General features: G+C 32.7%; 1 protein-coding gene across 1 annotated transcript; it reads left to right on the top strand.

Annotated features, from left to right (window-relative positions):
* Positions 1–1,119: 1,119 nt before the first annotated feature.
* On the top strand, positions 1,120–12,689 carry LOC148301699 (uncharacterized; the record flags this gene model as incomplete). Its single annotated transcript, XM_088272799.1, has 2 exons — positions 1,120–1,425; positions 11,564–12,689. A coding segment is annotated over exon 2 (645 nt), but the record flags the coding sequence as incomplete, so codon positions are not given.
* Positions 12,690–17,887: the final 5,198 nt, after the last annotated feature.

Genomic DNA, 17,887 nt, shown 5'->3' with positions numbered 1-17,887 from the left:
GACACTGTTCATCTTTAAAAATAATCTGCACCATTTTATTTTGGTCAAATTTGTTCCTTATTTCTTCACTATAAACAATTTCGCTGTATGAATTCATGGTCGTTTATGATTTAAAAAGCGTCGGTTGGTATTTTTCAGAGAATAAGCTTTTAAATTTCAGCACTGAAATGTTTCAGTTGAAATATTTCAGGGCGATGTTCTTCCCTTACAAGCAAAATTAATTTAATTTTGGTTATATTCATTGCTAATTTTTTTCTTAAATAATGTCGCTGCAAGAATTGCTAATTGTCTTTTATTTAAATAAAGTTGGTTGGTATATTTCAGGGGACGAGCTTCAAAATTTCAGCACTGTAATGTTTCAGTTGAAAATTTTCAGTGCGATGTTCTTCCTTTGAAAAATCAGCGCCTTTTTTTTTGCTCATACTCTTTATTTGTATTTCTTTCTTTTCTTTTAAAGAATTCCATTATATGAATTGTTGATTGTCTATTATTTAAGTTACTATTTTTCAGGGTTTCGTTTGGTAGTTTTCAAGGGTTGATATCTTTCAGCTTCGAAATTACAGCACCGAAATGTTTCAAGGCACTTTTCATCCGTTGAAAAAACCTATCAGCGAAAGCTAAACTGGCAGTGCACAACGGAGTCCTGTTTCCAACTCCAATGTATGGAAGTGAAACATGGAATTGGCAAAAGAAGTATGAAAGTAGATGCAGTCGAAATGCGATCTCTCAGAAGAATGTGCGACAAAACGATGTATGATTGATGTGCGAATAGTGAAATAAGGAAGAAATGCAAAGCTGAGATAAGCATTATCGATAAAATTAAGAAAGGTGTTTTGAGATGGCTTGGACATGTAGAACGAATGAGTGAAGAAAGAACGGTAAAACAAATTTATGTGGTGACTGTAAGTGGAAAAAGGAGCAGAGGAAGACCGAGAAAAACATATTATTCAAAAAAAGTCGGTTGGCATCTTTCAGGGAATGGGGTTTCGAACGTTCAGCACTGAGTCGTCAAGTTTAAGGGAATGGGGTCCTGGGGCTTGCGCTGCGCATGCGCGCCCGTTTTCCCACGGCCTACTTGCCCTCCTCGCGCAGGGGGCGGGGGTGGCTCGCGGTCCCGGCCAGTCCGCAGCCAGCCGCGCCGCGAGCGGCAGCCCGCCGCAGCGCATCTCTGTCGTGCCGCGCTGCGGAGTTACGAACACCCGCGTCGGTAAAGCAGGTCGCTGCGCGCGATCCGTTTTCAAAAAGTGTTTTCGATCCACCGTCAAAATGTAGCGATCCGTTTTTTAAATCGAGTGTGAATGTAACGCGTCAATTACGTCGTGTAAGTTAAGAGTTTTTACGCCGTTTTTCGAGTAAAATACTACATTTTATATGTAAAGGCGGTACATATTGCTCGCAACATTCAAATATGCAAACGTTTAACGGGTAAAATTCTTTCGTTCTTTATTATTTTAATTGAATGTTGCATTAATGTTTGTTTTAAATTATTACTTGTCCGCCTCCGTAGTGTAATGGTCAGCACGCTCGGCTACCGTTCGATTCCCAAGGCAGGGGGGGAGTCAAATAAATATAAGTGATTATTTTCATAAACACTGTAATTTTTATTCAATATTACTCTGGGCTGGTACCTGAAGCGGGGGGCTGATCACATTTTCTTCGTGTGTTAATGATCAAGATAACACTGCGTTTATGTGATGCAGTGCCTTATGCACTATTGGAAGTGCAGATAAGTCTTTGAATGAAAGTTAAATTATTAATATTAAGCCCTATTACTTTGGCGTTCATAATAAACGACATTGTTTATAGGGCAATGGTGCATAAGGCATTGCACCATATCGACGCAATATTACTTTGATCGTTGCTTGCATGGAGGCAAAGTGATCACTCTTGCGCTACAGGGACCTGTCTAGGGTAGTGTTAAATATATATTAGAGTGTAAAATCTGTAATATTTATTACACACCCCATCCTGGGAACCGAACCCGGGACCTCCCGCACGGTAGTCTAACACGCTAACCATTACATCACGGAGGCTGACATGGTAGACAATGACAAAAACTATTTTGAAATATAGTTTTTTAGTCCAAATCGATCCTTTATGGTTTAATGCGTACCATAATATTTTTGTGACAAAACAAATTGTCACAATTCATATGAACTGGATTAAAGGCTTATAATTTACAATGTATTGAACAAAAACAAAACACTGTTTTTGTACGTTATGTGCAATGATATATAAAAGTTTTTTTTCATACTGAAAAAATACATCTTTACGTGTTTATGACCTACAGAAATAGTTATATTCGATATTATTTTCAGGTATTATTTGGCATACGATTAGGTATGCCAAATACTTGAAAGCGGTCACGTTAGGAGTCGAAACAATCGGCGGGTATGTATGAGGAGATGCATGAACGTGGACGAGGCGAAGAATGTTTGCAAAGACAGAGTGGTGTGGCGTTCTATTCTCCCAGCCTACCCCTGCGGGGAAGCGGCGTGATGGTTAGTTAGTTAGTTAGATATTCTTTTCAGGAAAGCCTTAAAGCTTGTACATTTTTAACATCTCAAAATAGATAAAGAATGTGTAAGTCTGGGTTTTTACAAGGCTTATGACCTGTCATAGAATGGTTAAATGATCACTTTACACACGTAAAAAATAAAAATAACTCCTATGTGGAGAAGGAGAAACCCAGATTTGTGAACAAGTATTTGGACACACTCAAAAATGGCGTGCTAAGAGCTCGTGTTTGAAAAATTGAGTCAAATTGTGGCACAGTAGGGATCGAACCTAAAACTGTGATTCAGAGTTCATTCATTTAGTCCTCGACACTTACCACTGAGCACAACCCGACTCGACTATTAAACCGAACTGATATAGTTTTTTTTACTACTACTACTACTACTACCATCACGCCGCTTCTCCGCAGGGTTAGGCAGAGAGGATGGAACGCCACACTCTTCTGTCCTGACATACACTTCTCCTTCACATCCAAACATCTAATCATACATACCCTCCGATTACGCAGACTTTTGACACCGCCAGATTTTAGGTTCTAATTGATCTGATCGTGCCAAGTCTTTTTCGGTCGTCCTCGTTCTGTTTTCCCTCTCACGTTCGCCACATATATTTTCTTAGTCATTATCTCGTTATCCATTCGCTCCACATGCCCATACCAACGTTAAGAACTCCGTACACCGTAAAAGTTTTTTTTGCAAAATCAAAAAAGCTTTAAACAGCATACAAAAGATCTTTCAAAGATCTTTGATATCACTTATTTCCAGATATTGCGCAATAAAGGATCCTTTGTTGAAAATACTGAGAACAAAAAACACGTGTTGAAAAAGTTGCATCAAATATTTTATGAACAGTTCAACACTAAATCAAACGTCTATGTTTAAAAAATACTATAATTTTTTTTATAAAATACGAACATTATTAAGATAAAATATCAAAAAATTGTTTGAACCACTCGTATTTCGTACTATTTTTCACACATTTTAATAAATATTTCGCCTTCTTTGGGAGTATATCCATCCCCTAAGAACAATAAGTACAAGTATTTTCCAAACCAGTTTTAAAAATAGTGTAAAATAAAAGTGGTTAAAAACAAAGATTGTGTTTGATATTACGAGTTTTGTAAAAATATCCCACATAGTAGTAAAAATTCTACAACCCTTATTTTTGTTTACTTTTTTTCTCGTAAAAATTTAATATTAAAATTAACTACTGCGCCACACCAACATTATTTGTCATATTCTTTAAAAGTGAGTAAATTGGAATATCTGGCGAAGATTCACCTAAGTTTTGCGAAAGTTTTTTCATATTAAAAGGGCTTATAAAAGCTCCCTTTACGCGTAAAATTTAAAAAGTTTAATAACCCTGTTATGTGTGCTAATAAATAAAGCAATACAAAACTTAAACGAAAATCCACTTATTGATCTATAAACCTTGTATATTAAAGGTTTATAGATCTATAAGTGGATTTTTGTTTCTTCTAGCAAATTCGATATTTTTTATTTGAATCTGTATTGGAAACAGGTGGGATAATCTAGTGTAGGCCAATCAGGAACTTCTCAGCATTTGCTCATTGCTCCATTATTTCTTATTGTATTTAAACAAATTTTGAGAAATCTCAACTGGTATAAGCATAACAAAATACAATTAATTAAATAAAAACCCTTATCTGCACCCCTATGGTGCATAGGGCACTGCTTTATATAAACGCAGTGTTATCTTGATCGTTTACACATGAAGGAAAGGTGATCAGCCCTCCGCTTCAGGTACCAGTCCAGGGTAATATTGAATAAATATTAGAGTGAAAAAATCACTTAAATTTATTTGACCCCCTTACTGGGAATCGAACCCGGGACCTCCAGCACGGTTACTAAACACGCTAACCGTTACACCATGGAGGCGGACAATATCGCTCACTCCTTTCAAGAACGTCATAAATCAAAAATCGACAATTTTCAGTTGTGCATGTTTCGGAATGCCCAGAAAATGTACTATATCCCAGCAAAAGAGGCATATTTTTAACTTAATATTTACCCGCTACAGGACAAAAAGTGTTGTTTTTGCATTTTTAAGAAAGGGTATTGTTTAATTATTTTTTTTAATATTCTAAATATTTTTCAAATGGAGAAAAAACATTCAGGTTTTACCTAAAAAGATCTGTTGCACAGTAAAAAGTTCAATAAGTGGCTTGATATTTATTTTTAATACATTGTATAATATTTTTAAACTTAAAAAACGATCTCCTGAAAAATCATGTTTTTTTATTTATGACGTTCTTGAAAGGAGTGAGCGATATCTCAACACAGTTAAAGAATAATATGAAACTCCTGGGTATTTACAGGGATTAGTCTAAGGTAATATTGAATAAATATAACACCGTAATATCGTCCACAGACAATGGGCTAAATATTCTTTTTTTAGCTGCCAGTGATCGAACAGTGAGTTATGAATGTTTAACAATGATTTTCAAACATATCGATAAACAATCAAAACATGTATCACTGTTAGAATAGAAATTGAGTTTGTTTCACATTTTCAGTAAAACGAAATATATCCCGAATTTCATATTGGCTAGGAATGGAAAAAAGTTTCAACCCACCTTTCTTAATTTTATCGATAAAGCTTATTTCAGCCTTGCATTATTTTCTTATTTCACCATTCGAACTATCACACATCGCTTAAGTTGCCGCACATTTGTTTAAGTGATTTCATTTCAACTGCATTCAGTCTACTTTCATCCTTATTTTGCCAACTCCATGCTTGACTTCCATACATGAGGGTTGCAACCAGGACTCCGTTGTGTATTGCCAGTTTTTATTTGCAATTAAAATGAAAAGAAACGATTCTATTACTGACTCCCATTGCATTTAAGATTCCGACATTCTCTTTTGTTTTCAGAATTTCGTACTCTCATAGTCACTTTTAAAAGTATGTGCCTAATAAAATATTTTACCAAAGCATGTTTTTCAAACAAAGTAATCAGTTTTATAATAATACAAAGAAAACATAATATATTAATGGTTCATAATATGAAATTTAATATTCATTGACCCGTGATTATTTCCGCAGTCGCCATTTTGACCATGCCTACACACGTAATAAAGGTTAGCACACGTGAGTGTTGTGTTTTTACCGGGGTTAAAATAACTTTCATTTTGTACGTACAAAGTAACACACATACAGGGGAAATCTTGTTTGTGTAAAAAGAATTATTGAACGCGGTGCCGTTCACACGACGCAATAACTGCTAAATAGGTACCTATTTGCTTGAAAAGTAAATTTATTATGAGCTTTTCACCGTGTGAAACAGCCTAACGTTCGAATTTTCACTTGTTCAAGTTTGAAAAGGGTTTTAGAACAATGCTGTTAAAAAGACAAATGGGATTTTTCGAACCTTTTTTTAATGCTACATTTTTATACTGATCTGACCATAATTATCTACTAATATCACATATGTTTAAAGCTACCATATTATCAAAGTTTCACGCGTGGATTTGAGTTTGGGAGATTTTCCACGCCTAAAGATTTTGAATTTGAAGTTCAAGCAGTGTTCCACACTTGAGTATTTTCATTCTATTTGTGAATTTAAATTTGAAACAAGGTATCTTTCTTAAATTTTTGAGTATGAATTCTAGACATATCGTTAGAATGCTGGTCTAGTAAATTTACTTGTGAAATCTATCCGTGTAATATATATATATATATATATATATATATATATATATATATATATATATATATATATATATATATATATATATATATTATAAATAAACATTAGTATGAATTTTTTTCATTAAACATATAACTTGTAATTTTATATGTTTGCAATTTAAAGTAATGGCCTCTCACTGGGTTTTCCCATGTCGAAGGTACATTTCAAAATACCTATTTATAAAATTATTTGAAAAGAAAAATTATTGTTTTGGCATTTAATTTGTAGAACTCCATTTTAATTCATGTATTAATTTTAAATCAAACACATTTTTTTTGAGTCTACTAAGTTGTATTTTATTAACAAAAATACATAAAAAATTAATATTGTGACAATTGCTTAGCCTTGTTAGGACATTATCAAACGAATGTCGTTTGATATAACCTAACATTCGTTTGATATTGCCCTTATAAGGCGAAACAATTGTCACAATATTAATTTTTTATGTGTTTTTGAAAATAAAATAAAACTAAGTAGACTCAAAAAATCTGTGGTTGATTTAAAATTAATACACAAAAGAAAACAAAAATGTTTATAACGTGCAATCAAATACGACATGGACGAATGACGAGATCTATTTCAGACCTACCCAGCTCTATTATCCATTAATGATTTTTTTTACTTGGTTTCGTTATTTAATGACTTTATGGACAGTGAAAGCAGGCTGTATAACTTTATTGTAAAATATTCAATATTCTTTGACGAAAAGAAGTTTGTGTTGTGATTTGCTTGATGTGTCTCTGTGTTATGGATTTCGGTTCTTGTGGTTCTATGTAACTTTCCATAAAGTGTGTTAATTGTGATTTGTGTGCTTTGCTGGGAGGTATCTACATCGATTTCATTTATTTAGTGAATACATGTGTTATTAAATCCACTTTAAAAACATTTTTGATATTCTCAGTTTGATTATTAGTTTTTGTAAGTTATCCACACAAATTTTATTAGAATTCTTAAAAAAAAATGTTTGGTTGAAAATCAAAGAAATAACACACTTCGCTCACTCCTTTCAAGAACGTCATAAATCAAAAAAACTTGATTTTTCAGGAGAACGAGAAAGTTTAAAAATGTAACACAATGTATTAAAAATAAATATCAGGCCACTTTTTGAACTTTTTACTGTGCAACAGATCTTTTAAGGTAAAATCTGAAGGTTTTTTCTCCATTTGAAAAATATTAAATATGTTTAAAAAAATAAATAAACAATAATTTTTCTTAAAAATGCCAAAACAACATTTTCTGCCCTGTAGCGGGTAAATATCAAATTAAAAATAGGCCTCTTTTGCTGGGATATAGTACATTTTTTGGGCATTCCGAAAACATGCACAACTGAAAATTGACGATTTTTGATTTATGACGTTCTTGAAAGAAGTTAGCGACTTGTGTGACAAGAAAAAGTCAGTGATTACGTTTCTTATTAGAAATAATATTCCCATAATGGTATCGATTGAGTCTATTTTTAGAATGGATTTTTTGTTTAATATACGTATTGGATATTGAACTTAATCAAATAATGAATGAATACAAACGTGTCAGTATTTATTCATACATAAATATACATATGTATGTTTGTGAGAAACCATTCATATAATTTAGAAATGTTGAATTAATAATTTACAAAATAAAATGAACCTTTGTAATATACTCGTATGTACACACAACAAAAGGCATTAAAAATCGTCCATTAATAAATAAATAAATAAAAAACTGACATGAGATATGTTGATATTTACAGGGCTTATCATAGACTAGTTTGAGTGATCACTTTATACACGTTTAACATCTAACAATCTTCCCATGATTGGCAACTACACTACTCAAAATTTTGGAACTCATAGATACCATCCGCCTCCGTAGTGTAATGGTCAGCACGCTCGGCTACCGTTCCGGAGGTCCCGGGTTCGATTATCAAGGGGGGTAAAATAAATATGTTATAAATATAATATTAAGTGTTTTTTTACTGTAATATTTATTCAATATTACCCTGGACTGGTACCAGAAGCGAAGGGCTGATCACCTTTCCTTCATGTATAAACGATCAACATAACACTGCGTTTATATGACGCAGTGCCCTATGCACCATTGGGGTGCGGATAAGGGTTTTATTATTATTATTATTGGATACCATAAATCATGTAATTCTCACGTCACCTCATGTGTGAGGTCGTGGCAGTATCTATAGTTAATTTGAGAGCTTTTATTAAGTAGAAAATCTTTTATTTCATCTAATTCATTTTCCCTTTCATGTATGAGTTTTCAACATCATATATGGTTAATTTGAGTAAACTTTTTATAAAAAAGGGACCTTCATTTTGTAAATATTATTTAACATACAATGAGACGCCTGAAAATATGATTTTAATTCGTTCATGAAGTTTATATTTATATTAGACCATTCATTTTATTATTTCTTAAGTTACCTTATATTACGTAATATAAAAAAAAATTACACTTAATTTACTACATCTACATATATATACAAATATATATATATATATATATATATATATATATATATATATATATATATATATATATATGTATATATATATATATATATATATATATATATATATATATATATATATATATATATATATATATATATATATATATATATATATATATATATATATATATATATATATATATATATATATGTGTGTATATATATATATATATATATATATATATATATATATATATATATATATATATATATATATATATATATATATATATATATATATATATATATATATATATATATATATATATATATATATATATATATATATATATATATATATATATATATATATATATATATATATATATATATATTAACCTTTCCTTACAGTACACAAAACATTTATTTTAAAATTCTTTCAGTCTCTTTTTATTTTTCATACATTCATTTACAGTGTTTTGAGTGTCCAAATCTTTGTTGAATGTGAAAATAATTTTTGTTTTATGAACAAGGATTATAAGCTGAATAACAATTGAAAATCGTGTTTTCAGTCGTTTCCCAGTATGTGAAATAATCCGGTTAGGATCTTGCATACAGCTAATCAAAAGTGTCTCTACTAAAAAAATGCTCTCTCAAATCAATCATAGAAAAAAAGTTTTTTATCTCAAACTAACCATTTTTTTTAATAAAAAAATGTATATTTGGAAATGGTTGGATAGCATTATACTTCAAATATGGGAACTTGTATTGCAGGGAGCAACAGATAAGGAACATCGGTTGCATTTAGATATTTCTTGGCAGCGACTGAAATTACATACAACTACTTAAAGTACTACAGCGTTGAAAGCATAAAGCTCTATCGTAAAGCTTCATACTTCATTATTAACGCGTTTCAGGAACAATGAGCGATGTAGGTTAATAGTTGTTTGAAATGCTGAAATTATTTACTATATATGACCCTTTGGCGAAATGATCAAATTGCGCAGTAAAACTTAATTGATTTCAAAATCAAATGTCAGAGAACTAGTAAATTGACAATTATCAAAGATTTAGAAAAACCATAAAACTAACTAAATTACTATTTATTAATTTGGCATTTAATTTGTAGAATTCCATTTTATTTATTAACAGATTTTTTGAGTCTACTATGTTATATTTTATTAAAAAAACAAACGAAACATTCGTTTGAAAATGCCATTACTAAGCAAAACAATTGTCACAATATTTATTTTAATGTCGTTTTTTAATAAAATAAAACATGGACTCACAAAATCTGTGTTTGATTTAAAAATTTATAAACACACTAAACTACCAGCTATCGCACTGATTTTCTGCAGTAATATATGGCAGTAATATTCTTGGTTTTGGCAGTAATATATTGTATTTTATTTCAAAATAATTACATAAAATTTCCGATATAAGAGGGTACTACATTCATATGTGTTTATAAAACTTCCGAATTTTGAGTATTGTGGTTTTCAGTCATGAGTAGAATGGTTGCACGGGTATGATTTGATAATTTAAACCAGCCTTTGACTGGTCATAAACCTTGTATTTATAAGTTTTTGGGTATTTTCCAAGACATTATATTTTTATTATTTTATTATTATTATTGTTATTTTTTTAAAAAAGGAAATAACCCACAAAGCCTCTTTTAGAGGCTTGTCTGCAGGTAGGATAGTAAGGATAGGGAAGGTTAATGTGAAAATACATCACAAACATCCAGACCAATTGAAAATAAATCTTTCTTGAATTTATTTTGCACTTGGCGGGAAACGAACCCGCGACGCCAGTTTCGCAGTCGAGCGTTTACCTAACTACACCGCGGCGCCTATCCGACATCATTCAAGGTTAAGTGAAGATATTAAAAAAGACGTTTTTATATGCTTGACTTTTATATATGTATAGTACAAATTCTATTATGAACATCGTTTTATGGAAAATTTATAAAAACAATTTTTTGTGTAATAAATTTTCAAAAAAATATTTTATGAGCGTGGAATGACCGGCTTTATTATTACAAAGGAATTCTCATAATTTGGTTATAGGAGCGGAAAATGAAAAACGCCCTTGTTTCATTTTACAAAATTAAGGCTAAGGGTTGGACAATTCATCTGCGGAGAAATTACCCCTGAATTCGTTATGCGCACACGTTCGCCTAGTTCTATTGTACAATTTAATATCGCGGAAAACATTAAAGATCTAATTTCAATTCAATTCAATTCAGTTTATTAATTTATAATTAACATACACATTACAAACTTATATTTAAATCGTATGCATTAACAAAAATAGAAAATAAGCAAGAATACTATTGCTAAAGTTGTTGAAGAATCCCGCTTCGGAAAACTCCTTCAGACACATAGAACAGATCAATATCCAATGAGATATTGTTCAACATAGCGGTAGCTCTTCCTACAGGCATAACCATCGAAAGGTTGGTCCTGTGTATAGGAATGTGGAATAATCTGTGTCGACGCTGTCTTAGCTAACTATCGGGAACATACAGACTAATGCTCCGGATAATTTCAGGATTATCGATCATACCGCGCAACAAGCGATAAAAATGCGTAATCAAATACACATTTCTAATAAGGGCGCCATAACCAAATTCCGAAATCATCAAAAGAATGACGAGTTATTGATTCATAAAGAAATGTATTCTAAAGATTTACTTTTCACGTGTTTAAAAATTATCCAAAGATTAAACTAACTAATTAACTAACCATCACGTTGCATCCCATGAGAGAATAGAGTGCTAATTCACTGTGGAATTAAAAACGCATTTATTTGTATAATTAAGTTTGAGAAATGTATATTATCTTAAAAATTTGGAAATATTTATTAATTTTATATTATTTTTTCAGGAAATCTTCATATGAAAGTGTGATCAGTCTTAAATTAAACTAAAATGACTGACATTAACGGTAAAATAAAACAACAGTGTGGAGATACGGTTGTGTGCAAATCGGTAACACCAAAATAGTGTACAGTTCGAGAGACAAATATAAGTGTTAAGTGGACATAACTTGATATTAAGAATCCAAAATGATTTATAGGTTAGCGTGGAAAAACATAAATAATAGTTTATTTTAGATTTGTGCGCAGTTTAAATATCATCTGTAGCGGAGTTTCCGCGTTTAACCCGAATCTACCGAAGTTTAAAATTAATGGAATTTTTAAGTTGAATTTTAAGTGCATTCGTTCTGCACCCTCGTTTCTAAAAATGTGCAAAGGTTTCGTATTCAGAGTTCGCTCCCCAGTTCCTGCGGGAAGAGCGGGGGCAGAAAGCTATTCCCAGTAGTGGTTCGTAGATAGTGATAGAGCAATTCTCTGTTCTCTGTCGCCATGCCCCTCTCTCCGAGCAAGGGACCAGGGGATGTGTCTAGCCCCGACACGACGGAGGACCCTTCCATCAAAAGTGCCAAGGATCGAGACTCCCTGCGTGTGGTCCAGAGCCCCGAGAGCGGAGATGTTGGCTCTCCTGCCAGCGACCCCGAAGAGTCCAGCCTACTGGGAGAGATCGTCAGAACTCTCGAAAGGAACAACCCAGGAGGACACAGTCCGCTCAACATAAGAAAGTCGAGCATCAAAAAAGGCGAACTCAGAATACCTCTCGAAAGCGTCACGTTTGTCGATCCTCCTAAATCTAGATCACCACCGAAAAGCGTAAATGGTAAAGCCAAAACCCCCGAAGAAAAGGGGAAAACTACCCCTGGTAGCCAGGCCAAGACCCCGCCTTCGATCGCCTCAGCCAAAACTCCCAGTGACGGTTCTAGGACACCCGGAAAGGCCACCGTGAAGCCTTTCACCAAAGAGTCTCTTGAGCGCTTAGAGACCAAAACGGTGCAGTTGGTGAAGGAGTACGGGTTCCAGCCGAGGAGGAAGCTGAGCGTGGAAGATGGAGCGAGGCTTCCCTTCAAGTACGAGCCGTTTCCTCAAAACCTGTACGGCAGACCACTGGAGGAGATTGATAACTTCATATACGATGAGGTAAGTGAACAAATGCTATTATTCGAAACATTTTTAGGTGTGTGGAAATTCCACATATCTAGGTTTTTCCACTCAGGGGTTAATTTTACATTTTACATCTCAATATAGATGAAGAAGAATATGGAAGTCTGAGAATTTACTGGGCTAACGAACTGTTATAGCCTGTTCTAAGTAATAACTTTAAACACGTGTAACATTCACTATACCACTCATGATTGACAACCACACTACTCGATTTCAATTTAAATGTAAAAATACTAAATAAAAGGTGGATAAATATTTAAAAAGTTCTCTTATATCCTTTTTTTAATATTATTACAATGTTATTTGTTAAATCCAAAATCGTGGAGGCTTTAAAAATAGTCAGGGTGTTTATACTAAATAAATATTAAACATTTAAATAAAAGTGTCTATGCTTAACAAAAGCTTTCTCAAATCAACCAACGATGAATCCAGTGAAACTCAAATACAAAGCGTCATGAGATTTATGATTTACTCGCATGTAGGAGTTCAAAAGTGTGAGTAGTGTGGTTGTCAATCATGGGCAGAATGGGGAGTGTTACACATGTGTAAAGTGATCCCATTAACCAGTCTTTAAAATACTCAGATTTCCATATTCTTCGTCATCTCTTTTGGGATGTTAAAATGTCTTCATTTTTTTCCTGGCTCCATCAAAACTTACCTTTGAAAACTGTTGGAGTCAGCTCTCCTAGTCCTCAGGTTGTGGGTCCCTCTATCGTAGACAACGTCACCTAGGGCATGCCTAGATTGTTTCACATTCCTATACACAGGACCAACCTGCCGATGGTTATGCCTGTAGGAAGAGCTACCGCTATGTTGAACAATATCACATTGGATATTGATCTGTTCCATGTGTCCGAAGGAGTTTTCCGAAGCGGGATTCTTCTACACCTTTAAGTCTTATTGCTTACTTTTATTATAATATATACGCCTTGAATATTGTTTGTAATGTATATATTATTTTTTTTATTAAATAAATTGAAATTGCAATTGAAATTGAAAATTGAAATGCCAAACTCGGACCCTTTTCTTGAGATGACAAAATGTGAATGCTATTATTTTCGTATTTCTTTCGCTGGTTGGTTGCTACGAATAACGATGTGTTTTAGATAATGCGTTGGCACTATTTTTGTATGTGGCTAGTAGTGAATATGTTTATTATGTAAATGATACTACAATATACGTTCGTGTTGAGTGGCTAATTCAGGTATAGTCCCTGAAACTCTACCCACGCTATATAACGCAATACGGCAGTGGGTTCTGTGTTATATTGTTTCCCATGCGAAAGACGGCAGTTAAAATTTGATTCGATTTAAATATTGAGTATTTTCGTTAATAAGAGTATGCATCAAATGTATTGGCAGTGGAATATATGAGATGAAAATACATTATTTATTAGTGTAATGTTTACATTGATAAATACCGTCTTTGATGTGATGGTAGAGCAAAAAAGAAATAAATCGTCTCTACTTATTTAACTTTTAATTCAAAATAATAATAATAATAATAATAAACCCTTATCCGCACCCCAATGGTGCATAGGGCACTGTGTATTATAAACGCAGTGTTATCATGATCGTTTTAGTTATGAAGGAAAGGTGATCAGCCCTCCGCTTCAAGTACAAGTCCATGGTAATATTGAATACATATTATAGTGAAAAAATCACTTATATTTATTTTTACCCCCCTTGGGAATCGAACCCGGGACCTCCAGAACGGTAGGCGAGCGTGCTGACCATTACACTACGGAGACGGACAATTCATATGTGTATATTTTTATCATTCAATATTTTTCCTCTTGTTTTCATTATTTTCTTTCGAATTGGTTTTATAAATGCGTTTTATAATATTTAAACAGCAGATGGATGCATCGGTAGATTTTTTGTTTTGTTTTTTTTTATTTATTATTAATATGTATAAATAAGTAATTGCTGATATCTTAAGATGGTCATCTGGAGTGTCCCTTAGAGACAAAATAAAGAGTTCACGCATTTGAGGAAGCCTGGGTGTAATTGACATCAATAGTAAGGTAGAGGAAAGGCAATTGAGATGGTAAAGGCACAAAAAACGTAGAAATCCTGAACGTATTATGAACCAGGCAATCGCCATAGATCTTCCGCGAAAGACATCTAGAGGAAGACCAAAAAAAGGCATAACCTAGGTGACGTTCTCAATGATAGAAGGACCTACAACCTGAAGACGAGGAGAACTAACCCAAACAGTCTACTAAGACGATAAGTTAGGATGGAGCCAGGAAGAATAAATATTACGTAAAAATGTTTATACACATTACCAAAAAATTACAAAGCATACAATGAAAAATTTAGGTAATCCGCACTTTGAGTAAATTTTCATCAGTATTTTTAATTGTCCGCCTCCGTAGTGTAATGGTCAGCACGCTCGCCTACCGTTCTGGAGGTCCCGGGTTCGACTCCCAGGGGGGTTTAATAAATATAAGTAATTTTTTCACTCTAATATTTATTCAATATTACACTGGACTGGTACCTGAAGTGGAGGGCTGATCACCTTTCCTTCATGTGTAATCGATCGAGATAACACTGCGTTTATATAAAGCAGTGCCCTATGCACCATTGGGGTGCGGTAAGGGATAAAAAAATAATAAATAAATAAATGAATAAGAAACAAGCGAGGAAAGTTTGAAAAATCTTTGTTTGAAAACTTTTCCGAGAGTAGCTCTATTATACTGTAATTGCGACGGAAAAGCGAAGACAAATCTAAGGAATTATCATAATAAGGACAAAGTTGAACAATTCGTGTGAATGGCACCCAAACTACCCGACCAAGGCTTGTAGGGGAATGGATTGGGCAATTTCTCACGGTACGACCCCGACGTAGGTAGGTATATTGATTTTTCCGGCGAAACGTTAAAATTATGGATTTTCTGGAAATTTCAACGGACGACAGACTGTCGAATATCTCATGAATACGATTTCAATTGTAAACATCCATTTACGTACTTTCAAGACAATACCGTGTTGTTCATTTTATGAGATCTTTCTAATAATAGACAACATTATTTGAATATTTTTGTTAACAAAGTAATACATGCGTATTTTAACCTAGAGCATATATTATAATTATTCGACTGAAATTTTCTTGAATATTTTGGGGAGTGATCAAAATATAATTAGAATAAAAAAAACAAAGGCAACTGGAAAATCAGTGTAAGAAGTGTTGCTTTTATTTCAACCAGATTATTGTTTATAGTTTTTAATTATTATTATCATTATTATTTTTATTTATTTATACTTCTTGATGCGGAATGCATCAAAATACGTGTGACAGTAGAAATTTAGGAAAAATTGATATTTACCAAGTAAAATTTAAATTAAAAATGTGTTTATTGCTGATACTTTGTAGCACATATTATAAACTTTATAAAATAAAACTCAAATCTTGTTTTTAACAATTAATTTTTAGTCCTTTTTCGACTACCTGTTTCGACTTCGTAATATTCAAGGATGGATATGTTATGATATAATTATTCTTAAATGTACTTAATATATAGAGTAAATAGATATGTAGAGTACATGTCCAACCCTCGAAATGACAAGGTGCTTTTTGAAACCGATTGAAAAAAAGCTTAAAAATAAAGTGGTTAAATATGTACAAAGTTTGAGTTGTGTTTTATAAAGTCGTACTAGAGTTTACTATATACAAATATACACATAAAAATGTAGAGTTCATAAAATATTCATCCTTAAAGATGACAAGGTGTTTGTCAAAACCGGTTGGAAAAAATGTAAAAAATAAACGTGGTTAAAAACAAAATTTTAAGATATACTTTACAATGTTCATTTTAAAATACGTTAGGTAGTAATATCAATTTCCTTTGATTTTTTACGACCCTTTTGAATTTTTAAAATGGATGGATTCGTCGGACTTTCGAAATATACGCTTCATATTGTTCAGTTCATTCTTTTGAGGGCATTGTTTTCTCGTCAGTATTATTTTATTGATGTCAAACATCTAACACCATCAATAAAAGGCCCGTGACGCGAGCTACGCTGAGTGACAAAGGTTCCCGTAGGTAGTGGAGCGAATTGTCATTGATTAATATTGTACTCAATCTAACTCGGTTGTTATATTTCGCACTGTACCAACCAATGTCAATCAATTACCGTTCAATAATATGACAGTGACAAATTAATTACCTCACGCATTTTACGATTCAATTATAACGCACATACCAAAAGATCTGATATTTGAACATAAAAAAACTTTTTTGTAACTTTATTATTTGTGTTCCAGTCTTGTTAACCTTAATCCCATGTCCCAAAATGAGAAATAGAAATTACTCTTCGGGAATATTATATGTTTTTATGATTTATGTGTGTTATATTTTTTGAAATAAATAAATAAAATAAATTGAACTTGATTTCTAAACGTCATTCATTGATTCGGCAGTCACTTTGTGGTAATATCTTCTTCTTACCCTTATACGCACCCAATGGTGTACAGGGCACTGTATCGTATAAACGCAGTGTTATCTTGATCGTTAAAACATGAAACAAAGGTGATCAGCCCAATCCTGGGTGAAATCAAATAAATATGAAAAAACCGCACATATTTTTTTACCATCCTGGGAATCGAACCCGAGAATTCCAGCACGGTAACCAGATGCGCTAACCTCTACACTATGGAGGCGGTCTAATATCTACCAATTTTGCATTAATGTTTTACTTGGTGATTTCCATTTTTTCCTAAAATCTTATGTGATACGACTGTAACATTTTGAAACAATGGAAATTCATTTAAGTATAAATAAAAATAAAAACCCATAGTTAACAATTTGACAATGAATAAAGCCTCTTCCCTTATGTCTATATTTCCACTGATAAAAAAAGAAACAGTTCCTATCCCGTCTTCATCTTTCAACGTACCGTGGACACAACTTTATAACTAAGACTGAACATCAAACTGTTTAAATATAGCATTGAAATTTTAAATATTTTATTATAAATGTGTGGTTTCTATTTGCTATTTTTTTCATTTAACCAGGCTGAGCGAATGCAATGCATGGTTAAATATATTTTATATCATAATTAATAAAAAAAAGAATTTAGATACCACCACTAATACCAAAAAAACAATGGATGCAGTGTCTGAAAAATAAAACGAACTTTTACATATACGATATTATGTGAAAAAGGGTC

The sequence above is a fragment of the Brachycentrus maculatus genome, unplaced genomic scaffold, assembly GCF_059751285.1.
Source record: "Brachycentrus maculatus isolate JH-2025_06_01 unplaced genomic scaffold, ASM5975128v1 h1tg000527l, whole genome shotgun sequence".
Lineage (NCBI taxonomy): Eukaryota > Metazoa > Arthropoda > Insecta > Trichoptera > Brachycentridae > Brachycentrus > Brachycentrus maculatus.
Note: the sequence above shows the minus strand (reverse complement) of the source record. Positions and strands in the feature narration are given on the sequence as shown.